Here is a 26,833-nt window from a genome sequence, read left to right as displayed (position 1 = left end):
TCAAGATTCATCAGTTCCTCTCCTCAGTGAACACTGATGCAAAGTAATCATTCAGAATCTCACCCATTCTCTCAAATTCGACACACAGCCTTCCTTCATTATCCTTTAGTGGACCAATCCTTTCTCTAGTTACCCGCTTGCTTCTTATATAAGAATAAAATGCTTTGGGATTCTCCTTAATTCTGCTCATTAACGCTGTTTCATGACCCCTTTTAACCAGCTTGATTCCTCGCTTAAGACTAGTCCTACTCTTCTGATATTCCTCCAGGGCCCATTGTGTTCTTAGCTGTCTAGGCCTTATGTGTGCTTCCCTTTTCCTCTTGGCTAGTCGTACAATTTCTCCTGTCATCCACGGTTCACGAATATTGATATTGATGCCTAGCTGGAAATTGCTAGCTGGCCTACTGCTTGGAAGGTTTACTGGGTTGTCCATAGAGTTGACATTTTTTTTCAATGCTTTCCTCAGTTGTTAATATGTACAGAAATTTTAAATTTTAATTTTGAAAGCCACTTTGGCAAAAGCTAGCATGATAGCCATTGTCATGTTTCACTGTTTTTTCCTCAGTTTAAAAGATCAAAATAAACAGATTGTGACAGATGCTCACAATGGATCTTAAGACATTCAAAACTTAAAGCTACGAGCACCAATTTTCCTCAATACTTTGGGCTTTGGATATTGTTTCCAGTTGGATGATGTTAGACATAAACTTTCAAAATAAAGCCAGCTATTTGGAAAAATGGTTAGGGTCATTGGAAAAAAGTTCAACCAGCGCACAGTATTGCACTGTACAGTACACCAAATTCCCAGTATATTAAATATCTTTAAAAAACTGGAGGAAAACAGCAATTATATTGAGTCTGGCAGATATTTAACATTCTGCTGTAAAAAATTAATATGCCGGTCAGCTTTGGTACAGTGAGTAACAATTAGAAAGTCAAGGGGCTAAGTCCAGAGGCGAACACAAAATGCAAGCTGACAATGCTACACTGAGGGAGTGCTGCATACTCAGTATGTCTTTCCAATCAGACAGTAAACTTGGGCCCTGTCTTCTCAGGTAGATGATAATGATTCCAAATTGCTAATCTGAAGAGGAGGGGAATCTACACAGTGTCCTGAGGATTATTTAGACATCAGGATTGAACAAAATAGATTACCTGGCCATTGTCACGTTACTGATTTGGACATTGCTTGGATGCCATGTGTTCAACATTACAATAATCACTATACTTCCAAAGTTCTTCAGTGGCTGTAATGTGCTTTGGAATATTTTGACGTTGTGAAAGGTATCATATAAATGAAAGTTATTTTCTTTATCAGAGAGGGGTAAACAGTTCAAGACATTTCCAAACACATTGCCCAAAGAAGAAAGAGACAGATGTGTGAGAGATGATGTCATCCATTTTGACAGTTTAAGATTAGACCCTGGAGACAAGAAAGCTCAAGTACTCACTGGGCTCAGACTTTTTCTTAGATGCAATCCTCTTCTTAGCTGGGGCATCTTGCTTTGCTTCATCTTGGTTGGCAGTTGCTTCAATCTTTTTGGCACTTACAGTGGAAGGAGTAGCAGCAATGGGTACAACCTGCTGGGCACCTACGGGAGGGACTGCCATCACTGGCACTTCCCTAGTAACCATCTCCACCACAGGTACAGGGGCTTGTTTAGAGGAGCTGCCAACAGGAGCATGGGCTGACACAGGATTCGGGGCAGGCTCGACTTTGGCAACCTTCTTTTCCTTCTTCCTCTTTTCTTTGGAGGCTGGGGGGAAGACTCAGGAGGAAGAGGAGACGAAACGGCCATAATGGGAGTCTCAATAGTTGGCACAATAACAGGCTCAACTTCAACCTCTGCCTCTGAGACATCCTGCACAGGCTCAGCTTCTGGGATTCTCCCGTTGGGTTTTTCATCTTTTTTCTTTGGTTTTCCTTTCTTCTCCACAGATTTTTCTTTCTTCTTCTTTTCCGATTTAGCCTGTTGAGCCTTTTCCTGCTCTTTTTTCTGTTTCGCCAAGGCTTCTTCATAGGACGTTTCCTTCATGGAGAAGGTGGAGACCAAGAAAATTCCAATGGCAGAGATGACCATGAAGCCACCAAACACCATGAAGCCCAAGGTTTGTGGGTCATAGATGTCCATGTTTGCTCAAAGACTCGATTTGTATAAGACCTGCAAAATAAAATATTACATTAGCATGGATCGAAGCATGGACTCTTCACTTTTGAACAACAATTAACCAAGGCGAAGAAATATCAGATTGAAATCAGAAGGGAACTAGAACATAGAACATAGAACAATACAGCGCAAAACAGGCCCTTTGGCCCTCGATGTTGCGCCGACCTATTCTCAGCTCGTCCCCCTAAACTATCCCATCATCATCCATGTGCTTATGCAAGGATTGTTTAAATCTCCCTAATGTGGCTGAGTTAACTACATTAGCAGGTAGGGCATTCCACGCACTTATCACTCTCTGAGTAAAGAACCTGCCTCTGACATTTGTCTTAAATCTATCACCCCTCAATTTGTAGTGATGCCCTCTTGTACAAGCTGACGTCATCATCCTAGGAAAAAGACTTTCACTGTCTACCCTATCTAATCCTCTGATCATCTTGTATGTCTCTATCAAATCCCCTCTTAGCCTTCTTCTTTCTAATGAGAACAGACCCAAGTCTCTCAGCCTTTCCTCATAAGACCTTTCCTCCAGACCAGGCAACATCCTGGTAAATCTCCTCTGCGCCTTTTCCAATGCTTCCACATCCTTCCTGAAATATGGCAACCAGAACTGTACACAATATTCCAAGTGTGGCCGCACTAGCGTGTTGCATAGTTGCAGCATAATACTGTGGCTCCGAAACTCAATCTAAACAAATGAAACCTAACACACTATATCCCTTCTTAACAGCACTATCTATTTGGGTGGCAACTTCCAGTGAACATGGACTCCAACATCCCTCTGCACATCCACACTACCAACAATCTTTCCATTGACCCAGTACTCTGTCTTCCTGTTATTCTTCCCAAAGTGCATCACCTCACATTTAGCTGCATTGAACTCCATTTGCCACCTCTCAACCCAATCCTGCAGTTTATCCAAGTCCCCCTGCAATCTGTAACATTCTTCCAAACTGTCCACTACTCCATCGACTTTAGTGTCATCTGCAAATTTACTAATCCATCCACCTATGCCTGTGTCTAAGTCACTTATAAAAATGACAAACAGCAGTGGTTCCAAAACAGATCCTTGTGGCACACCACTAGTAACCGGACTCCAGGCTGAATATTTTCCATCATCCAGCACTCGCTGCTTTCTTTCAGAAAGTCAGTTTCTAATCCAAACTGCTAAATCACTCTGAATTCCATGCCTCTGCATTTTCTCCAACAACCCACCATGTGGAACCTTATCAAAGATTTTACTGAAGTCCACGTATACCATGTCAACTGTCCTACCGTCATCTACATACTTGGTCACCTTCTCAAAAAACTCAATGAGGTTTGTGAGACACGATCTGCCCTTAATGGAACCATGTTGACTATTTGAAATCATACTGTTGCTTGCTCGATGATTATAAATCTTATTTCTTATAACCTTTCCTACAACAGAAGTAAGGCTCACTGGTCTATAATTACCTGGGTCATCTATACTGTCCTTCTTGAACAAGGGCACAACATTTGCAATCCTCCAGTCCTCTGGTACTAAACCTGTAGACAAGAATGACTCAAATATCAAAGCCAAAGGCACTGCTATCTCCTCCCTAGCTTCCCAGAGAATCCTTGGATAAATCCCATCCAGCCCAGGGAACTTGTCTACTTTCACTCCTTCTAGAATTGACAACACCTGTTCGTAACTAATCTCGATCCTTTCTAGTCTAATATCTCATACCTCTTTCTTCTCCTCTACAATATTCTCCTTTTCCTGAGTGAGAACCGATGAGAAATGTTCATTTAGCACCTCTCCGATCTCCACAGGGTCCACACTAAACATCCCACTTCTGTCTTTGACTGGCCCTATTCCTATCCTAGTCATCCTCTTATTCCTCACATGCCGATAGAATGCTTTAGGGTTCTCCTTTAGTCTATTTGCTAAAGGCTGCTCGTGTCCTCTCTTTGCTCTTCTTAACTCTTTCTTAAAATCCTTCCTAGCTGATCTGTAACTCTCCATCACCTCATCTGAACCATCTTGACTCATCAACACATAAGCCTCTTTCTTCTGCTTAACAAGAGATGCAAGTTCTGTAGTAAACCATGGTTCCCTTACCTTATCAATTCCTCCCTGCCTGACAGGGACATAACTATCAAGGACATGCAATATCTGTTCCTTAAACCATCTGCATGCCCGTATTTTGCTACCCCATTCTATGCATCCTAATTCTTACCTAATCGCATGATAATTGCCCTTGCCCGATCAGTAACTGTTGACCTGTGGCATGTACCTATCCCTTTCCATCACCAAACTAAACAAGACTGAATTATGGTCACTCTCTCCAAAGTGCTCACCTACAATTAAATCAAACACCTGGCCTGGTTCATTACCAAGCACCAGATCCAGTGGGGCCTCCCCTTCGACATACTGTGTCAGGAAACCCTCTTGTACACATTGGACAAAAACTGGTCCATCCAATATACTAGAGTTATAGCATTTCCAGTCAATATTGGCGAAGTTAAAGTCCCCCATAATGACCACACTGTTCCTTTCACTCCTACGCAGAATAATTTTGCTAATCCTTTCTTCCACCTCCCTGGAACTCTGCCGAGGCCTATAAAAAAACTCCAAGCAGTGTGACCTCTCCTCTCCTGTTTCTGACGTCAGCCCACACTACCTCAATAGGCAAGTCCTCGTCAAAAGTTCTTTCAGCTACCGTTATACTATCCTTGACTAACAAGGCCATACCTCCCCATCTTTTACTGCCTTGCCTATTCTTAATGAAAGATCTATACTTGGAACCTGCAACATCCATTCCTCACCCTGCTCTATCTATGTCTCAGATAAATAAAATATAGTAAACAATAATTTATATAGCACATTTCATAGCCTGAAGATGTCTCAAAATATTTTACAACCAATGAAGTGACTGCAAAGGACTTGAACTCATGACCTTCTGCTTCAGAGATCAGAATGTGACCCACTGAGCCAGACTGGCGCCTTATTGCTACCTATTTATTTCACCCTGCTCTCATCCCACCCCCAAATCATTGCAGTTCCTCATAATCTCTCATTTTCTCCTTTCTCCAATCCTTTTCCAGATCTCCATATGCTTGGTTTTTCTCTTTGACCCTGGATTGTTTTCTACCGTAGAAGGACCAAGCAGGAGGTGAGCCCAAGTAGAGAGTGGAGCATGTCCTGATGAGGATCAGAACCTCGAAGTACCACAAAAACTTTTTTCACTTTTAATTCCAAAATGTTTTCGTAGAAAGAGGGCTGCTACAGCCAAATACAGACTGCAGACCGTAAATTCATTGCTGTCTGATAAAGTCCTGGGTTGTGCATGTAAAGTGCCAGGGAAACTTCAAAGACAGAGAGAAGTCCGAAACAGAATCACGGAAGTGTTACAGCACAGAAGGAGGGTATTCGGCCTTCATGGTCGTGTCAGCTCTTCAAATAAGAATCAGGGCCAATCTCCTGCTTTTATTTCTATAAAAGTAATCATCCAATACCCTCTTGAATGTCTCAGTTGAACCTGCCTCTGCCACATTTTGGGGCCACGTGTTCCGTACATTGCTAACTTGCTTCGTAAGAAAGGTTCCCCTCACCTCGCATTTGCTTCTCTTGCAAATCACTATTAATCAGTGCACTCTGGCTCTTAATCCTTTCACAGTGGGAACAGTTTCTCTCCATCCACTACATCGAGCCCCTCATAAAAACCTCTCCGCCTATTTCTATCCAAGGAGAACACTCCCAATATCTTCAATCTATCTTCTAAACTGGAATTTCTCATCTCTGCAATGATTCTGTACTTTTTTCAGTGCATCATATCCTTCCTATAACGTGGCGCCCAGAACTGAACACAATATTCCATCTGGAGTCAAATAAGTGCCCTATACAAATTCACTTCCTTGCTATTGTACTCTAAACTCAGATTAATAAAGCCAAGGACAGTATGTTTCATTAACCGCTTTCTCCACTTATGTACCAAGTCCCCTCTACCTTACAAATTGTATCCACTATTCAGTATTGTCTTTCAACATTCAATTTACCAAAAGGAATCGCCTCACACTTCTTGACATGGAAGTGCAGTTGCTACCTATCCACTCACTTCATCAACTTGTCAATGTCCTGTTGGAGCTCTACACTGCCCTCCTCACAATTTACTATCCTTTCAAGTTTCCTGGAACACGAACAGATAACAAGGGGATTTACTATCTTTTCTGACTCAGCAAAATCATTCGCGTGGAGACATTTTTCGTGTTTTGCCCTTTCAGCAACAGACAAACTTAAAAACCTGAAGTGGAGGAGCTGGTGTTGGAGTGGGGCGTACAAAGTTGAAAATCACACAACACCAGGTTATAATCCAACAGGTTTATTGGAAAGCACTAGCTTTCAGAGTGCTGCTCCCTCATCGGGTGAAGGAATGTCACTCTAAAATCCAGTATTTCTAAATAAACCTGTTGGACTATAACCTAGTGTTGTGTGATTTTCAACTTAAAAACCTGGTGTATATTTGCTACTGGCAGAAGGTGTGAAAGTGACCTCAGGTTTGTATATACGAGCCTGGATTTGAGCTCTGGTGAGCGGTGAATGTCAGTCGAAGCATCACCCACAAGTCACCCTTCACTGACATTAGAAGACTGTCTCATTATGGAAGCTGTCTACCCAGCAGAGCTAATCGTAAGGAAACTGTACAAGAAATGTCCTCTTGCTCTGAGTGCTGCAAGTTAATCACCATCAAAAAGAAAAAAGCACAAAAGGATTTCAAATAACCAGCAAAAGTCAAGAATTCCAAATCAACTGTTGAACTACTAACACTCTATAATTTAGACTACAAAAACCACCCAGAGAGATTGTTCTGTAAATCGTTTAACTTATATCTTTCTTTGGACTCTTCTTATTCCTATTAGGTCTGTACGTGTGTTGCATTATTAACTCTTTTCACATTTAGTAACCCATAAGCTTACTCGAGAAAGCCTGGTTAAATTTGCTCCTTGAGGGCCTCTCATGCCGCAGTCATAGTGTCCCTCTCTCTGGACTAGGACACCCAGGTTCACGTCTGACCTGCTTCAGAGGTGTATAATGATATTTCTGAATTCGAGAAGGAAAAACATTAAATTTGTTCCTTTTAAAACATAAATTCATTTTGTCGGGCAAAAGGGAATCCATCAGGGGAGAGATCCTTTTTAATTTAACCTAGTTCCGACCAATCAAAAGGGCAAGTGAATGAAGAAGGGGAGCCACTTATTCTCTCCTCATCTGGGAGTTTAATGATTTGAGGTATTAGCCTGAAACCATGATACTTTAGCAAACCTCCCACATTCACGTTGTAACCAGTGTGACCCCTCTCCTTTTATTGAAGCTGCCTGCCTGCAGAAGGTTGAGCTGGACATCATGCCAACTGAGATGTTCCGATTGGTCTCCCTTCAACCAACAGCTGAAAGACATTATCTCCTCATTCATCTCCCCACTGTAAGTGGGAGCTGGCCATGTGCAAGCCAGCTGCTGTGCTCACTGCTTCACTGCAGCTACACTTCAGAAGTACTTCATTGGCTGCAATCATGTCCTGATGTAGTTAAAGCTGCTACATCAATGCAGGTTCTTTGTTGTTAACAAAAGGATTCTTGAAGAATGGATTGCAAAAATCTGCTCCATTCTCCTTCTTAGGGCTCCAGACAAGCAAATATATTCGAGTACTGAGCTAATGCTACTTTGCACAATATACAGTGAAATCAAGTACATCTGCTAAAACAAAAGTTATTAGCAAGGCTGGACACCTCTCCTCCTGGATTTCTCATTCTATTGAATTCTAGAGTCACATAAGGACTACCCTCTAGATTCAGGTTCCAATAATACTGTGACTTGGCAACAAGTTCCATAATTGTAGCAAAAGGATATGACAAAGATTGCTTCAATGGGTTGAGGTAAGGCAATCTTGTAAATTGAAACAGTTCTGCAACAATCAGAGGCTTTGAGGGAGTGTTTTGTTGACGTGAAGCAATACTGGCTAATAAAATGAAAAAGTTTAATTTTCAGTGCTGCACGCTAATAAGTTCTAGAAACTCACAGACCATACTCTCCAAATATTAAAGAAAGAAAGAAAACATTCACATGTTGATTACATTTGCCAATTCTTTCTACCCTCACTGCAGTAAAGTAAATATTTATTTTGGCCAGAGTTGTGCTGAGCCAAGCCTGCCAGACTTGAGTCCGAGTGTACAGAATTTTAAGCCCTTGGAGCTTTCAATAAAGAAATACCAGAAAGCCCCTTCCAAAACTTCTGATTTGAAACTGCAAAAAATCCACTGCAGAGAGAAAAAGAGTCAACACTATTTATAAACGGGTCAACTCTTACGAAAGGGAACAAAGCAAGCAGACAAATTGAGCCCACATTCAGAGGTCAGGGACTAGAATTTTTTTAGAATCCCTACAGTGTGGTAACAGGCCCTTCGGTCCAACAAGTCACTCTGACCCTTCGAAGAGTAACCTACCCAGATCCGTACCCGATATTTACCCCTGACTAATGCACCTAGCCTACACATCCCTGAACACTACAGTGCAATTTAGCATGGCCAATTCACCTAATCTGCACATCTTTGGACTGTGGAAGGAAACCCACGCAGACGCAGGAAGCATGTGCAAACTCCACACAGATGGTCGCCCGAGGCTGCAATCGAACCCAGATCCCTGGCGATGTCAGGCAGCAGTGCTAACCAATGAGCCATCGTGCCACCTTCTGTGAAGAATTTCTGCACTGAGCCTCCTGAGAATTAGGGTCAACAATTCTGTACTTTAACGTGTACAACTCTCTGACAAACAGCTGATTTTGGCCTTTCCCCTCGCCAGTGTGAATGTGGGAAAATGAAATTACCAATAACAACAAATATCACTTTAAAAAGTTTCTATCACTGAGAAGGTACAAACTAGTGCAAGGGCAATGGTTGTGATAGCGAGGTCACGGTGTGTCAATATGAGTTACTCAATACTTCAACTGAACAGCACCAAAGCACTGTTTGAATTTCACTGCATCATTAATTTACCATCTTAGCTCTCGCATTGCCTCCAGAGTTTATGTACATTGGTTAAGTGCTGCCTGGAACTCTTTTCTCTCCCTCTCCCTGGCTGACCTCGTCACTAAACCAGCTACAGCCTCGTATTCCACTGAATGCTGTGGCAAGACTAATAGATTCAGTTGACTGCTCTAGATTTAGAAATAGATACATTCTCCTGAATGTTACAGTTTGAAAAAATAATATGCTAACCTAGTGTTTAGTAAGTTTACAACTTCAGCAGTAGCTGCTTTACACTTGAAGATGGATCATCTAATAGTGTCAGTTATACTGTTTGAAATGTCTACAATTCATCATAATAGGGTGCGACTGTAACAAGCTGCTACATAAAACCACAGATTTTACAGCATACAACAACCGTTTGAAAGAGCTAATTAGTCCCAATCTTTCCCCTTGACCTTGTAAATGGTTTCTTTCAAGTAGTTATACAATTCCCTTCCAAAACTGCTTCTGACTTTGCTCCCACCAACTAACTGCTGTGCGTTCCGGATGACAACAACTTTGGGGAAGTATAAACATTCCTCATATCTTCTCAGTTCCTTCTTTCCTCAGATCCTCTCAGTTCCTTCTTTCCTCAGATCCTCTCAGTTCCTGACCCTGAAGCTCTCCATTCTGGTTACTGACCGATTTTTAGAAGAAAGACCATCAACTCTGAGAAAACTCCATTTAATTTTGAACTCCCCTGTTTAATCTTCCCTTAACCTTCTCTGCTAAGAAAAGTCTATACTTCCCCAATATCTCTGCTTGAAAGAAGACTCTCATCCCTCATGTCAGAAATACAAGTTACTTTTTTACAAGTGCAAGGGGAGTTGGGCAGACAAGTGACAATGCAAATGTTTAAGATTTAAGGGCAGCTTTCTGTTTGCCTGGGAACAGTGGGGCCGATACATAAATGTGCTTCACACCAGATTTACGGCCAGCACTTGTGTCCTACCATTCCATAATAGATAGAAATGTGGAAAACAGGCTATTCAGCCCTTCAGGTCTGCACCACCATTCAATATGATTATGGCAGATCATGCAATCTCATTATCCTATTCCTGAACCTCTCCCTATACCCCTTGATCCCTTTAGCTGCAAGGGCCATGTCCAGTTCCCTCTTGAATCTATCTAATAAGCTGGCCCCTATAGCTTCCTGTGGGAGAGAATTGCACAGATTCGCCACTCTCGAAGTGAAGATATTCTTCCTCATCTCAGTCCTGACTGGCTTATTCCTTATTCTAAGACTGTGAGCCCTAGTTCAGGCCTTCCCAACATCGGGAACATTCTTCCTGTATCTAGCCTGTCCAGTCCCATCAGGGTTTTATGTGTTTCTTTGAGATCCCGCACCCCCCCACTCTTCTAAGTGCCAGTCAGTACAATCGATCCAGTGTTTTCTCAGATGTCAGTTCTGCCATCCCAGCAATCAATCTGGTGAACCTTCACTGGACCCCCCCCCCCCCCTCCTCAAAAGCAAGGATATCCTTCCTCAGACTAGGAGACCAACACTGCACAGAATACTCAAGGTATGGCCTCACCAAGGTCCTGTGCAACTGCTGCAAGACATTGCTATCCCTACCCCAAATCCTCTCGCTATGGAGGCCAGCATGCCATTAGCTTTGCTTACTGCCTGCTACACCTACATACCAACTTTCAGCGACTGTTCAACTATGACACCCAGGTTTTGCTGCACCTCACCTTTTTCTTAATAATCTACCTTCCTGGTTTAACCACCGAAGTGGATAACCTCACATTTATCCACATTCTATTGCATTTGCCTACACAAACAAATGAATCCAAATGTATATCCCAAAAAAGGGATACTATATCAGATCACTGCAATATGTGGCTCTGGATAGTTTAGAGTTTTATTGAATCAACTGGATTTGGTAGCAAACTTGCCAACACCAATTTAGATATGCTGCTCCATTAGCTGGGTTATTGATGAAACAGATTTGACTTAATTGAGAGTCATTTTTTTTCAAAAAGCTTCCCCAACTACTCTCTCTGATGAATGCAGGAGAGCGCAATGAATTTCCAGCTTCTTCAGGCAAGCCCAAAGACGGACCTCCATTGTCCAGTGAAGAGATCAGGGCTGTACATAGTATAAGAAAAACAATGTGTCACCGTGGAAACCAGGTCAGCAGAGCAGGACATTCTCTGAGCCAGATTCTGACCAGAGATCATGGATGATCTTGTGTTGTCCCAACACTTTCTGTTTGTTACTTTAGAAAGGCCAAGCTCACCTGACCAAGGAATAGGTGTGTTCTCACTGTTTCTTTAAATATTTGTGAAATTTTCTTTTGCCCATTAGGAATGAAAGATTCCTAGCAAAGCATGCCCTAGACGTACTACGAAATCTATCACTAATGACTCACCGGACACAGGCCAGACAACTCCATTAATCTGATTAAATCACTAATTATATCTTCCAATCAGTCCCCCCTGCACACACACACATTCCCCTCAGAACAGCACCTCATGCCAAGTCAGTGAGGCACTTCCGACTAACAATTCCATCCCTTCACTTTCTACGAGTGATTGACAGTGCCACATTTTGACATGTTTAATGCTGACTCCTACTTCAATAAAAACATCCTGCATTTATCCAGTGCCTTAAAGTACTACAAAGTCCCAACTCACATCATTAAAGTGTTGTCAGACAAAACTAACTCAGTCAATAGAAATGGTATTAGCATAAGGGACCTGATGCTTAGTCAATAGGATAGGTTTTATACTGCCTTAAAGGAAGAGAGTGAGTGGCAAGCTGAACAGATCTGGGAGGGAATTACAGAATGTACCATCTCAGCAGCTGAAAGCATGGCCAGCAATAATAGGGAAAAGGAATTTTGGTTGGGATGGGATGCATAGAGTATTGAAGTATTTATCTAATTCCCATTGCAAAGTTACTATTGATTCTGCTTCCACCTTCCAGTTAGGCAGTACACTCCAGACCAGAACAACTCACTGTGTAAAGAAATTCTCTTCACCTCTGCTCTGGTTATTTTACTAATTAACTTAAATCTGTTCCCTCTTATGGCCAGTTCTCCTGCCAGGGAGAACAGTTTTGCCTTTATTTTCCCTATCAAAATCCTTCATCTTTTTAAACACATTACTAGATTGCCCTTGACATTCTTTGCTCTAAGATTCCCAGGTGTTGCACCCTTCACTAACCTGACTGCGCCTCCCCTCTACAAAAAAATAAAGGTCAGAAATTCCTTTATGAGCTTGCCTCTCCCAGTTGGTCACACGATATTGTAAGGACAGCTCCTTGCTGGCTTAGTGTCTGTAAAGCCAAAGGTAATTTAATGTCATTCTTACATTGTCAATTATGCAAGAAATGTATTTATTACAATTAGATTCTGATGAGAATTACATTTTTACATTCTAGTAAAAAGTGAGGTCTGCAGATGCTGGAGATCAGAGCTGAAAATGTGTTGCTGGTTAAAGCGCAGCAGGTCAGGCAGCATCCAAGGAACAGGAAATTCGATGTTTCGGGCATTCCTGATGAAGGGCTTATGCCCGAAACATCGAATTTCCTGTTCCTTGGATGCTGCCTGACCTGCTGCGCTTTAACCAGCAACACATTTTCAGCATTTTTACATTCTATACTAACAATTCCATTCAGCTACAGTTGGCTAACTGGGATCACTCCCTGTCTCAAATCTAACACCCTAACAGTCTGCACTCTTCCCCACATCACTGTCACGAACTAACTCACCAGGAAAACCCTGAAATGTATAGAATCAGTTTTACTTCTTCATGGCATATGGATACTGCTGACAAGGCCTTAAATGCCTTTAAACTGAGTGGTTTGCTAGACTATTGTAGAGGCCATTTAAGAGTTAACTTGTTTTTTTTTGGAGTCACATCTCAGTAACAGAGGTTAAAGTGGCAAACTTCCATCCTGAAAATATCATAGTGAACCAAATGGTTTTTACAATAATCATCATGATTAAGACTAGCTTTATATTTTCCTTATTCTTTTGTGGGACTTGGGTGTCGCTGGCTAGCCAGCTTTGATAGCCCATTCTGTATTTGCCTTTGGGAAGGTGGTGATGAGCTGCCTTCTTGAATTGCTGCAGTCCACTTGCTGTAGGTTAACCCATGATGCCATTAGGGAGGGAATTCCAGGATTATGACCCAACGACTCTGAATCATCGATGGTACATTTCCAAGTCAGGGTGGTGAGCGGCTTGGAGGGGAACTTGCTGGTGGTGGTGTTCCCAAGTACCTGCTGCTATTGTCCTTCTAGGTGGAAGTGGTTGCGAGTTTGTAAGGTGCTGTCTAAGGATTGTTAGTGAATTCTGTATTGCATCAGTGCATCTTGTAGATAGTACACACTGTTGCTACTCAGCACTGGTGGTGGAGGGTTTGAATGTTTGTAGATGTGGTGCCAATCAAGCGGGTTGCTTTGTCCTGGATGGTGTTAAGCTTCTCGAGTGTTGTTGGAGCTGCCTCCATCCAGGCAAGTGGGGAGTATTCCATCACACTCCTGACTTGTGCCTTGTAGATGGTGGATAGACGTTGGGGTGTCAGGAGGCGAGTTACTCGCTGCAGTATCCCTAGTCTCTGACCTGCTCTTGGAGCCACTGTGTTTATATAGTGAGTCCAGTTGAGTTTCTGGTCAATGGCAACCTCTAGGATGTTGAGGGATTCAGTGAATGTCAAGGGGCAGTGGTTAGAGTGTCTCTTATTGGTGATGATCATTGTCTGGCATTTGTGTGGTGCAAATGTTACTTGCCATTTGTTGGCCCAAGCCTGGATATTGTCCAGATCTTGTCGCATTTGAGCACGAACGGTGATGAACATCATGCAATCATCAGCGAACATCTGCACTTCTGACGTTATGACAGAAGGAAGGTCATTGATGAAGCTACTGAATATTGTTGGGCCTAGGACACTACTCTGAGGAACTCCTGCAGAGATGTGATGACTGTCCCTCCACAACCACAACTATCTTCCTTTGTGCCAGGTATGACTCTCACCAGCAAAGTATTTGCCCCCTGATACTCACTGATTCCAGTTTTGCCAGGGCTCCTTGATGCCACACTCAGTCAAATACAACCTTGATGTCAAGGGCTGTCACTCTCACCTCACCTCTGGAATTCAGCTATTTTGTCCGTGTTTGAACCAACCTGTAATGCGATCAGAAGCTGAGTGAGCCTGGCGAAACTCAAACTGGGCGTCACTGAACAGGTTCTTGCTGAGTAGGTGCTGCTTGATAGCACTGTTGATGTCCCCTTCCATCACTTTACTGATAGAGAGTAGACTGATTGGGTGGTAATTGGTTGGGTTGGACTTGTCCTGCTTTTTGTGTATAAAAGATTTATTCACTGAAATCAAAATTTACCAGCTGCCACTGTGTGATTCAATTCTTTGTGGAAGGAACATCACCTGAGGGCCTCTGGAATCAAAATCCAGTGACATTACCAGTACGCCATCATCTCCCCCGAAAGATTGAACCAAATGAGGTCCTTCTCACAGAGTTGTTGGAAAGAGAAAACTATCCTTTGAAGCAGTAGAATCAGTACATTCCCAAATTATTAAGCAATCAATATTAGCAGGCCAGATCATTTAACCACGGGTCAATTCACATACTTTAGCCATTCACTGACTATCATGTTCATATTCGTACTTAAAAGTAGCATGGCGTTGACTAGTAATAGCAATGTTAAGTAAGAGAATTCTGTCGTGAAGACTTACTTTACAGAGCACCTTTCATAACCACCGGACAATCCAAAGTGCTTCACAAGGAATAAAGCAAATTGTCTTTAGAAGTGATGGTCACTTTTACAATGTAGGAAATGCAGCAGCCAATTTGCACGCACCAAGCTCTCACAGCATCAATGTGATAAACAATTTATCAGTGTTGTTCAAGAGAAATAGAGTGGCCATAACACTGGATAGAACCTGGCTCTTCTTCTCCAAATTGCCACAAATAATCTTTATCGTCCACTTGAGGGGGCTCAGCCTCGGTTTAACGCAATATTCAAAAGATATGAACAAGAACGGAAAGCAAGAGTAGGCCACTCAGTCTGTAAGTCAGCTCAGCCATTTGTCAGGATCATCATCAATCAATTAGGGCCTTAACCTCACTTGTCCATCTGCCCCACATAACTCATGATTCCCTTATCAGTCAAAATTCTGTCTAACTCAGCATTGGATAAATGCAATGACCCAGCCTCCATTGCTCTCTAAAGGAAGAGAATCCCACAGGATATACACAGGGGACAAAAAAGAATCCCTTCATTTCAGTCTTAAAACTAAAGGATTCCAAAGTCCAGCGCTCTCTCACTACAACACTGGGGTGTCAGTCCAGATTTGGTACTAAAATCTCTCAATTGGGTCTTGAACACATGACAGTTTGATTCAGGTATGAAAATGCAAACGTAGAGCTATGGTTAACATTTACTATACTTCCCAGTCTACATTGCATTCCCTTCCTGGTAAATGTTAATCTGGGGACTTCAGTTTCAGGGAGGAACTGGTACAGCAAGACGCAGCTTGCCCACGCAAATAGTCAAATATCTGTGTCAAAACATGTAGTGCTGGAAAAACACAGCCAGTCAGACAGCAAGCGAGTCAATGTTTCGATCATAAACTTATGTTTGAAATGTTGACTCTCCCACTCCTCGAATGCTGCCTGACTTGCTGCACTTTTCCAGCACCACATTTTTTGACTCTGATCTCCAGCATCTGCAGTCCTCACTTTCTTCTAGTCAAATTGCTAGGTCTTGTTTCTTAAACTCATACATGAAGAACAGTCACTTTGATGAGGGTGACTCGTACCCAAAGAAGTATGCCCACTTAAACATAGATCGGTGCCTTCAGTAGAGGAGAGAGGACACAACTCAGTTACTCAGTAGCCACAATGTTAACAAACATGCACAATGGAAATGCACTCGGGTTTCCTTGCACTAAGGTTACTCTTGTAATCTGCTTAACTTGGATGTTAAATTCGCAAGTCTTGGTCACATGAGGGAGCTTAAAAGTCAATAGCACCTGTGAAGGAGACTCATCACATGTTAGTCATATCCAAGGAAACTGACTGGAAGTCAACATTGACAACTTTCCTGGAATTTGCTATGATCTGGACTATCCCACAAAGACGACAGGAAAGCAGAACCTGACAAAAATGGGAAGAAATCCCAGGTCAACAATATTTGATCAAGTCATGGAAATTTTCATAACCAATTAATTTATTCTGTTAACTTCAGTTGCAGGGAGCTTTCCTTATTTTTCCATAATAAAAGGATCAATAAAAAAGTTGCATGCACAGCTCATTGATTATACATAACAAACTTATTAAAACAGTAGTGTTGGAAAAACTCTGCAGGTTGGCCAGCATCAGCAGTGAGAGAAACAGTTAACGTTTCTAGTCCAATAGTACTCTTCTTTGAAATGGAAAAGAGGTACAAGTGTGATGAGATTTATGCTGTTGAAAGTGGGTGGGGCAGTTGAGAGGAATGTCATTGCTCTTCTGTCAAACAGGCTTTTCTACACTTACCACGTTAAAAGATGCTATATAAATAAATTTTGCTATAAATTGTGTCCTACGATCTTACCTACCACAACCAGCCCTCCGAAAGCTAATGCTTCCAAATAAACCTGTTGGACTATAATTTGTGTTGTGTGATTTTTAACTTTATATAAATAAAAATTGTTATATTGCACGTATAATAATATGAAATGCTGAAATATACTTGCTACATCTGTCCAAAGCTAAAAGAAACAGAATAAAACATTCAAAAACTATTCTGCCAAACAGTCTTGAATAAAGTGCAGCATGGATTGAAATCTCTTCAATGCCTTGGTTAATATTAATGCTGACACCAACTGTTATCATAAACTCAGATAATCTGATTATAATCACAATTATAGAAGTTTGTTACAACACAACAATAAAAAAGGCCAAAGCTCAAGTCAATGTTACAACCTTACAATCTTAACTGGGTTTACTTAAAGACAGGCAAGAAATCGTAAAACTTCCAGAAGTAATGATTTTAGCAAAGCACAGCCTTTGTCTAATCTATGCACATTCCAGACCACTGCTAAATTTGATGGGACTCCTTTTTTTTTATTGAAGGACCTGCTTCCAGACCCGTTTTCTAAATTGGATACAGCTATTAGGAGAAAGTGAGGACTGCACATGCTGGAGATCAGAGTCAAAACGTATGGCACTGGAAGAGCACAGCAGGTCAAAGCACAGCAGGTTAGGCAGCATCCAAGGAACAGGGCTCTGGCCCGAAACGTCGAATTTCCTGTTCCTTGGATGCTGCCTGACCTGCTGTGCTTTAACCAGCAACACATTTTCAGCTCTGATCTCCAGCATCTGCAGACCTCACTTTTTACTCGAGCACAGCAGGTCAGGCAACATTCCAACAGCAGAAGAGTCGACATCTTGAGCATAAGCTCTTCATCAGGAATGTGGTGGAGCTCCAAGGAGGATTGAAAGATACATGGGAGGGAGGTAGGACTGGGGAGGGAAGGTAGCTGGGAATGCAATAGGTAGATGAAGGTGAGGGGTGATGGTGGAGGGATAGGTGAGAAAGAGGATGGACTGGTAGTGCGGTTCAAGAGGGCAGTACAAAGTTGGAGGATTGGGTCATGGGCAGCACGGTGGCTCAGTGGTTAGCACTGTTGCCTCACAGCGCCAGAGAACTCTGTTTGATTCCAGCCTTGGGCGACTGTCTGCGTGGAGTTTGCACATTCTCCCAGTGTCTGCGTGGGTTTCCTCTGGGTGCTCCGGATTCCTCCCACAGTCCAAAGATGTGCAGGTCAGGTGAACTGGCCATGTTATATTGCCCATGGTGTTAGGTACATCAGTCAGAAGAAAATGGGTGGGTTGCTCTTTGGAGGGTCAGTGAGGACTTGTTGCGCCAAAGGTCCTGCGAATCTAATCTAATCTGGGATAAGGTGGGGGAGGGGAGATATGGAAACTGGTGAAATCAACATTGATCCTGTGTGGTTGGAGGGGCCCAAGGCAGATGATGAGGCATTCTTCCTCCACGCATTGGGTGGCTAGAATCTGGCAGTGGAGGAGGATCAGCACCTGCATGTCTTTGGTAGAGTGGAAGGGGGGGGGGGGATTGAAGTGTTTAGCCACAGGGTGGTGAGGTTGTTTAGTGCATTTGTCATAGAGATGTTCTCTGAAACATTCTACAAGTTAGCATCCTGCCTCCCAGTGTAGAGGAGACCACATCGAGAGCAACGGTCACAGTAGATGACATGTTACCATCAAGCTGGTTGACCAACCTGGTTCATTAAAGACTGTAGAAGGGCATGCCACGTGCAGCACCTTAGAATGACGTGTCAACTAGTAAACGTAGAAAGGTTTGTTTGCATGCCAAACAGTGTAAACAGCATGCAACAGATAGGGCTAAGCAATCACACAGATCCATTTCAGACATCTCTTGAGGTGCCCAAAATCACAGTTTCCGTCTTCAACCAATTCAATTCATTCCGCTTGACATCGAAAAATGGCTCAAGGCACTGAATACTGCAAAGGCTACGGCCTCTGACAACATTCTGGCAATAATATGAAAACTTGAGCTCCAGAACTTGCCAGGCCCTTCGCTAGCCTCTCATTTATCGTTACAACACTAGCATCTAAACAGCAAGATGATAAATTGCACTGACCACAAAAAACAGGAAAAATCTAACCCAGCAAACAACCATCCTATCAGTCTAATCTCAATAATCTGCAAAGTGACAAAAGAGGTCATCGACAGTACTATCAGGTGACGCTTGCTAACAAATAACTAGATCACTGACATTCAGTTGGGCTCTGCAAGGGCCACAGCTCCTGGCCTCAATTTAGTCTTGATCCTAACTTAGATACAAGACACAAGGTGAGAGGAACTGTACTCGACATCTAAGCAGAAACTAATCAACAATGACATCAAATAGACCCGGCAAAATTGGAGTGATTGTAAATCAAGGGAAATCAAGGGGCGGCACGGTGGCACAGTGGTTAGCACTGCTGCCTCACAGCGCCAGGTTCAATTCCCGCCTCAGGCGACTGACTGTGTGGAGTTTGCACGTTCTCCCCGTGTCTGCGTGGGTTTCCTCCGGGTGCTCCGGTTTCCTCCCACAGTCCAAAGATGTGCGGGTCAGGTGAATTGGCCATGCTAAATTGCCCGTAGTGTTAGGTAAGGGGTATATGTAGGGGTATGGGTGGGTTGTCGCTTCGGCGGGTTGGTGTGAACTTGTTGGGCCGAAGGGCCTGTTTCCACACTGTAAGTAATCTCCATTAGCTACAGTTATTTGTAGCATAGAGGGAGATGGTTGAGAGGGTTAATAGTGAATTATCTCAGTCCCAGGACACCTCATCTTCAGTTGCTTCATCAATGATCCTCTCTCCACCATAAGATCAGAGTAGGGATGTTGCTGATGATTACACAACGTTCAGCACCATTTCCAACTTCTCATATACTGAATCAGCGTCTGTCCATGTGCAGCAAAACTTGGAAGATTTCTAGGTTTTAGCTGATAAGTGGCAAATAACATTTGCATCATGCAAATGTCAAGTAAAGACCATCACAAAAGAAATGTGAGAATCCAAAGCATCACCTCCTAATGTTCAAGTGTCACTGCCATTGGTGAATCCCCCACCAACATATGGAGGCTTTTTACTCACCAGAAATTGCACTGAACTAGCAATATAAATGCAGGGGCTACAACAGCAAGTAAGAGGCTGAGAGTTCTGCAATCAACTCACCTCTGAGTCCCCAACATATATCCATTAACCAAAAGGCACAAGTTAGGAGTGTGATGGAATATTTATGGATGGCACAGTGGCTCAGTAGTTAGCACTGCTGCCTTACAACACCAAGGACCCAGGTTTGATTCCAGCCTCGGGTAACCGCCTTTGTGAAGTTTGCACATTCTCCCTGCATTTCCTCTGGGTGCTCCGGTTTCCTCCCACAATCCAGAGATGTGCAGTTCAGGTGAGTTGGCCCTGCTAAATCGCCCACGATATTAGGTGTATTAGTCAGTGGGAAATTGGTCTGGGTAGGTTACTCTTCGGAGGGTCAATGTGGACGTGTTGGGCCGAATGACCTGTTTCCACACTGTAGGGAATCTAATCTAATCTATTCTCCACTTGCCTGGGTGATTGCAGCTCCAATAATAGAAGTTTAACAATCACAAAGACAAAACAGTCCAATTCACCACTCATCACCTTCAACATTCACTCCCTTCACCACTGATGCAAATTGGCAGCAGCATGTACAATTTATAAGCAGCAACTCAACCAGACTCTATCAACAGCACTTTCCTATACCTCTACTTCCACTGCCTATGATGACAAAGGCAGCAAACACATGAAATCACCGCCAGTTGCAAGTTTCCCCCAAGCCAGACACCATCCTGACTCAGAAGTACTTCACCTCTCATTCACTGTTACTGGGTCAAAGTCCTGAAGCTCCTGTCTAAATAGCATGGAGCTTAGCTTCACACCAAAGACTGTAGCAGCTCAAGAAGGCAGCTCACCATGACTTTCCCTGCTGGCATAGCTAGTGGATCCCTCAATCCATTACGACATTAAGGAGATATCTGTGCTGGCCTTCTGAAAGAATAATTCACCTCACGGCACTCCCCTGCCTGTTCCTCATAGCCATGAAAATACCTTTCCTTTTCAGATAGTAATCCAATTATCTTCTGATCATGCCTCCTCCACATTCACGGGCAGTGCATCATAGATCCTGAATACTTGCAAAGTGACAGTTTTCCCTGACGTCACATTTGGCCTTTTGCTACTTACCTTGTATCCGTGCCCTCTGTTTCTTGATCCTGTAGCAATGGGAATAGTTTCTCCCCTATCTAATTGTAATGGTGCCCATAATTTTGAATACTTCTAACAAATTTCTTCTCATCCTGCTCTTCTCCAAAGGAGAACAATCGCAACTTTTACAGTCTCTCAATGAAAATGATGCTTTCTGGAACACAATTTAGTCCAGCAGTTTACTCTGGGTATGGTTCAAATAGGATTTGAGGATCTACAATAGCCCTGAAAACAGCTTTATTTTAAAAGTTATTCACGGGATGTGGGCATCGCTGGTTGGGCCAGCACTTATTAGCCAATCATAGATTCCCTTGTAGTAACTTGACATGGTAATCATCAGGTATGTTTGCTTTACACACTCATTTAATTGTGGAACCAGAATTTTCAAGTCTTGACCCAGTCTGAAATTAGGCTGGTTTTGATTAAAGAGTTGCACTGGGGAAACCCAAGTTCTAAAGACCAATTTGGGATGGATCACAGGCCTATCTTTCTTAACTCAGGATTCCAGTTTGCTACCCAGAGATGGTTGCTGGTAAATTTGGCCTTCTTGTCTTAGCATGCAGTGGAAATCTGGAATTGCCTTTTCCAGATCCCCTCACTCCACCTCCCCGCCTCTTCTTAAACCACTGTAGTTGCTGGGTGTTAATTGAAAATTTAAAGACTGAGAACAGAAGTTAGTTTTACCAAAAAAAATCAAGTGATATAGGGTAAAGGCTAGTTAGCAAATGAGGCTTGAGCTACCCATTACACATATAATAGTCAGAGAATATAAAACAAACTCGATGACTGACAGATCTCCTGCTGTTCATATTTTTGTAGAATCGCCAAACATATAAAAAAATCATTTTTAAAGATCTGCGGGTAGGTGGTATTTGGCTCAGGAAGTGGAAAAGTTGAGCTAACAGTGAGTGAAGAAGCGAGGGGTGGGAAGAGAGAGACCTTTTTATGTCGGAAGATTACTTTCTTCAGATTAGAACATGTGCAAATTCTCATATTTTACTCTTTTGATAAAAGAAGTTGGGGTTTCTCCATTTTAAATACTAAGTGTGTAGTTTTTTTTGCAGATGGCTTCTATGAGAGGCATCTGTTAGTTAAGTAATCGTAATACTTAGGGGCCAAATGTACTTATAATGAATTAATCTGACACAAGCAACAATTAATGCAATCATGTGGGGGAGATGATGCTGCTGTGGCAACCTGATTTGACCAGTCATCCAATCCAAATCAAAGTATGGTAGCTGTTGGAATTTAAATTCAATTATTAATTCAGGAATTGAAAACTAGCCCCAGTGACGATGGCCATGCTGACTATCACTGATTGTCATTATCATTAAAGCAAACATCCATACATTTCCAGCTAGAAATGTCCAGCTCGAGTTAGAAGTTAAATAAAAAACCAAATGTGTAGCTGTCAAATTGCTATAAAAACCCCAACTGGTTCACTAATGCCTTTTATGACAGGACTCCAGTTTCATACCAAGTAAGGATGGAAGGTTTCCTGGGGATTTCATGGGGACAGTAGAGATTGCCTTGGTATGAAACTCCTGTCCCCATGAAGTTTTTCAGTTATAGCAATTAATTACAATGCAGATGAAGGTGGGCTATCACAAACAACTTTACAGCAATAGTAAATGCACCGCATCCATATTTAAAAAATATTCAAAGAATGTGAACTGTTCAATTTTTCAAGACTTACTTCTAGGCAGTTTTGTACCCAGCGCAGGAATTCATGAAAACTCCATGGAAACTGCACAATTATCACCGAGGAATTTTGACAATCTACAAAAATGTCAGCAAGTTACCTGCAATGTCTGATGTCTTTAGTTTGAGTTCTTAATGGAGTCTTTGTAAAACAGCGACCTTTCTAAAGTTACTCACGAAAGGTTCTGTACAATAACCAGTTACCTCATTGTTTGAAATGGAAAACAGCTGGTTCCTTGCCTGAAGGTTCACAAATTAGGTGGAGTTGTCCTTATAACCAGTAAAGCTACCTTTCAACAGGACAGATAAGGTCTCAGATTCCTGTGACGCTGCCAGCCAGGTGTTCTTCCACAAACAGGGAGAGAAAAGGAGAGAGAGAGAGAGAGAGAAAGAGAAAAAGAAGGGAGAGGACAAAGTGCAGACAGTCGCAGATTAATCTTAGTAAAAGTTGAGGAGGTATTTACATAAATAACTTTGTGAGCCGTTGAAAATGAGAGGACAGCGAAAGGTTTCTCATGGTACACTCCATTATTTATAGTCTTAATTATTTTCTTTCTCCAGCTTGACAATTATTCTAAATTTCTGCCTCCCCCTTACTGTATCCTACCACTGGGAACTGACCTATAAGACTTTGTGCCAACTTCCCACCAATAGCTCTAAATGGGAGGTGTTCTATTTAGATAGGCCAAATCAGGGCAGGACTTATACACTTTATGGTAAAGTCCTGGGGAGCGTTGCCAAGCAAAGAGACCTTGGGGTGCAGGTTTCTAGTTCCTTGAAGTTGGAGTCGCAGGTAGATAGGATAGTGAAGAATGCATTAGGTATGTTTTCCTTTATTGGTCAGCGAATTGAGTATCGGAATTGGGATGTCATGTTGTGGCTGTACAGGACATTGATTAGGCCACTTTTGGAATACTGCGTGCAATTCTGTTCTCCCTGCTATAGGAAGGATGTTGTTAAACTTGAAAAGATTCAGAACAAAATTACAAAATTGGAGGATTTGAGGTATAGGGAAAGGCTGAATTGGCTGGGGCTATTTTCCTGAAGAACATCCATAATACTAAATAATCACATTGCTAAACTCTTAATTTTAGAAGATAACAAGATGAGAGAAGGGGAGAGAAATGTGTTGGAGGAAGAAATGGGGTGAGGCGAGGGAGCACAAATGGGATGGAAGAGGAGAGTAACAGAAAGGGTTCAAGGAACAGGATGAGGAGGGAGTAAGTTACAGGATGGAGGAGTAACAAAATGAAGAGGGAGTAATGAGATGTTGGGGTGAGTAACTATTCTTTGGGACAGAGAGCGCGATAATATGGGAGGCAGATCAAGATTGTGGTGTAGAGAAACAGATCAAGGTGGGACAGGGAAATGACAAGTGGGCAGAGCAGCAGAGACAAATCAGGATGAGTCAAGGGACAAGCAGGGGCAGAAACAAATCAAGGTGGGTTGGGCTGCAAGATAAGCTGAAACAGTTGAAAAATGGGAAGGGGGAACAAGGCAACAGGACAGAAACAGGACAATGGGGACATAATCGGGACAATGAGGAGAAAGAGGAAAGAGAACGGGGGAGGAACAAGCTTGTTGGGACAAAGAAATGGGATGGGGAAGAAACAGGCTCGGGAGAGCGGGATGAGGTGAGAGTGACGGGATGAGGTGGAAGAGAAATGGAGAAGAAGTGGAGGGAGGAACAAGATGACAGGGGCAGAAACATGACGAGGTAAGACCAGCTGGGTTGGGGTCTTATAACAATGTGAGGGAAGAAATGGGATGATGTCTGGAACTGAGGAGAGGATGGGAATGTGAACAAAATGGCAGGATGGGAACCTGAGCGGAGAGGGCAATGGGCATGGGTTGGATGTTGCAGGAAGTTGAAGGCTCCTGTTAGTTGAGAAGAAACACAGTACTGTAAATAGAAGGAATACACTGGATCCTAATGCTTTACACAGTTAAATCCAATTATAATTAATTGGAGATTCAGCTGTTTCATAACAAATATCAATCCCGCAATTAATTCTTTTCACAAACGGCAAAGAACGTCTAATTAATTCTAAAAAGGGTAACACCCCTTGGTCTGCATTGGTGTTGAAGGAACTGCGGGAATAAATAAACGTGCGAGCACCATAAGAACTACTGTACAGATATGATGAGCTAAAAAGTCTGCTTCTCCTCCTCAAATCATATTAGTTACTGGACCTGGTTGAAAGCATCCGGCTTTAGGGCCGCGCGGATCTCGCTGTGTGTGTGTGTGTGTGCCGGATCCCAGTGACACCGTATTAAGATGAGGCAGTTTCTGACTGGTCAGATTTCATTGCCGGATCTTCAGCATTTCAGAGAGCCAACGTGTACACACATTCCTCAGTCTGCCCACTCAAAAAAAAACCGTTAGCTGCTGAAAATAAGCTCGACCGTTTCTTTGCACAATCTGTCTCACTGCAGGGAGATTATCTCTCAAAATCTAGACCGGGGAGGGGATCCCTGAGATTACAATCAATCTTTCAGACTAAACGGAGGGGAAGAAAACAAAGGAATGATTTCAGTTCTGTACGCGGTTAATTTGCGGAATGTCTGACAGATTCTCTGTGTCTGACTCAAACTTCAGCCCCAGTTCCAATTCCCCTGAATATCTCCTGAATTTAAACTTTCCCAGACACAGAACCATTTTCACGTCGTTAAATAGCACTGCAATCTTTCTCATTGGCAGCTAATTTTTTTGTGGAACACTTCGAAAAAAATCGCTTTTCTTTCAGGAAGTTGCCTCGAAATTATAACTCGAAAGCAAAGTCAAATTCAATCCATCTCAAGATGAATTTCCAACAGTGTAGCTCAAAACCAAAATAAAAATCCAACGAAACCATATTTGACACATGACTTTTTGCACAGCTGTTGGATCAAGGTACAAAAATGTCCTCTGCTTAAAAGTATTTCATCAAGCAAGCAAGTTTTTTAAAATCAAAGGATATCGTTGTTAATGCAGAAAATCTGAACTAAAAACAGAAACTGTAATGTTTTCGGAAGACCTGGTCAGCGTCTGTGAAGAATGTTTCAGGTCTACGACCTTATTTCACCTCATCAGATATCTTTTTGATATTTCGTCCACTTTTAAATTCTTAACCTTTGTAACACTGCGTGTACTTCAAACTCAGTAGAACTGTTTCGTGACTTTAAAAACGATACTAATACTAAGTTGTGCATCCCAAAACGAAACTTGACTTTTAAATAATCAAACGTTCAATAGAAGTTGCTTCATAAAAATGTGGATCTAGACATTTGACAGGACGTGTGCCGAAACGAGCCAGTGCAGTGCACCATTGTATTGACTCCAAGTAAAACAAAACCCCAGTCAGTACACATCTTTCACATACCCCCACCTTCTTTCCCATTCTGTTCCCACCTTACCCAGTTGAACACGTATGCAATGTGTCCATACAGGATGAAAATGCAAGCTCGTTATCAGAGAGACAGTCAGTAAGAGGGCAATGTGTTTGTGGGGTGGGGGACAGGAGGAGGTGGAGATAGAGAAGGGGGTAACAGTGCCGGAAGGTACCCAATGCCCCCACCATCAGCCAGTGCCAGAGGGTTTATTATAGTCAATGGAGTGTCCTTACCTCAACCGTGAGACAAGCCTGTGGAGGGGTGGGTGCTGGGGTCTCTGTCTCCGAGCTGTTGAATCTAACTGTGGTGCGGTGCAGATCGTGTGAGAGATGCTTCCCTACCCTTGTCCTTCAGCCCCCTCCCCTTATTTTTCCCCCTGGCTGCTCTCCCTGCCCGCCGATCCACACACAACACGGACTGAGCCCGACCGTCTTGGAGTCGTGGCACTTCTCTCCCCAGCGCTGGCAGCCGGCCGATGCTCACCCCGCCCCCCTCCACCCCCGGCTGCCATTGGTCGCTCCAATCCAACCCCGGCCAATAGCTGGACGGGACAGGACAAGGTGCCCGCTGAGCATGCCGGGAAGTGTAGTTCCTTCTCCCCTGGCTCCGGGAATGGAACGTGGCCCAGATCCCGTCTCGCGCCACTCTGCAGTTTCCCAGGCTCGTCACCTCGAGCTTCCGTCAAGGAAGGGAAAGCAATAGGGAAATAGCAGTCACTGAATTGCACTCTTTCATTGTGGTATGTGCAGGGTGCATTGTCCCGGTGTTGGTACATTTCGCCTGGAAC

General features: G+C 42.9%; 1 protein-coding gene across 1 annotated transcript in view; it reads right to left on the bottom strand.

Annotated features, from left to right (window-relative positions):
- Positions 1–26,484, bottom strand: part of LOC132819831 (ribosome-binding protein 1-like) — a 132,851-nt gene extending 106,367 nt beyond the window's left edge. The window contains 3 exon segments of the mRNA XM_060831681.1: positions 1,452–1,769; positions 1,772–2,162; positions 26,280–26,484. Of these exon segments, the coding sequence (XP_060687664.1) occupies positions 1,452–1,769; positions 1,772–2,132 (679 nt within the window). The 5' untranslated portion in view covers positions 2,133–2,162; positions 26,280–26,484.
- Between the last annotated feature and the right edge of the window lie 349 nt (positions 26,485–26,833).

The sequence above is a fragment of the Hemiscyllium ocellatum genome, chromosome 10 (genome assembly GCF_020745735.1).
Source record: "Hemiscyllium ocellatum isolate sHemOce1 chromosome 10, sHemOce1.pat.X.cur, whole genome shotgun sequence".
NCBI classification, from domain to species: domain Eukaryota; kingdom Metazoa; phylum Chordata; class Chondrichthyes; order Orectolobiformes; family Hemiscylliidae; genus Hemiscyllium; species Hemiscyllium ocellatum.
Note: the sequence above shows the minus strand (reverse complement) of the source record. Positions and strands in the feature narration are given on the sequence as shown.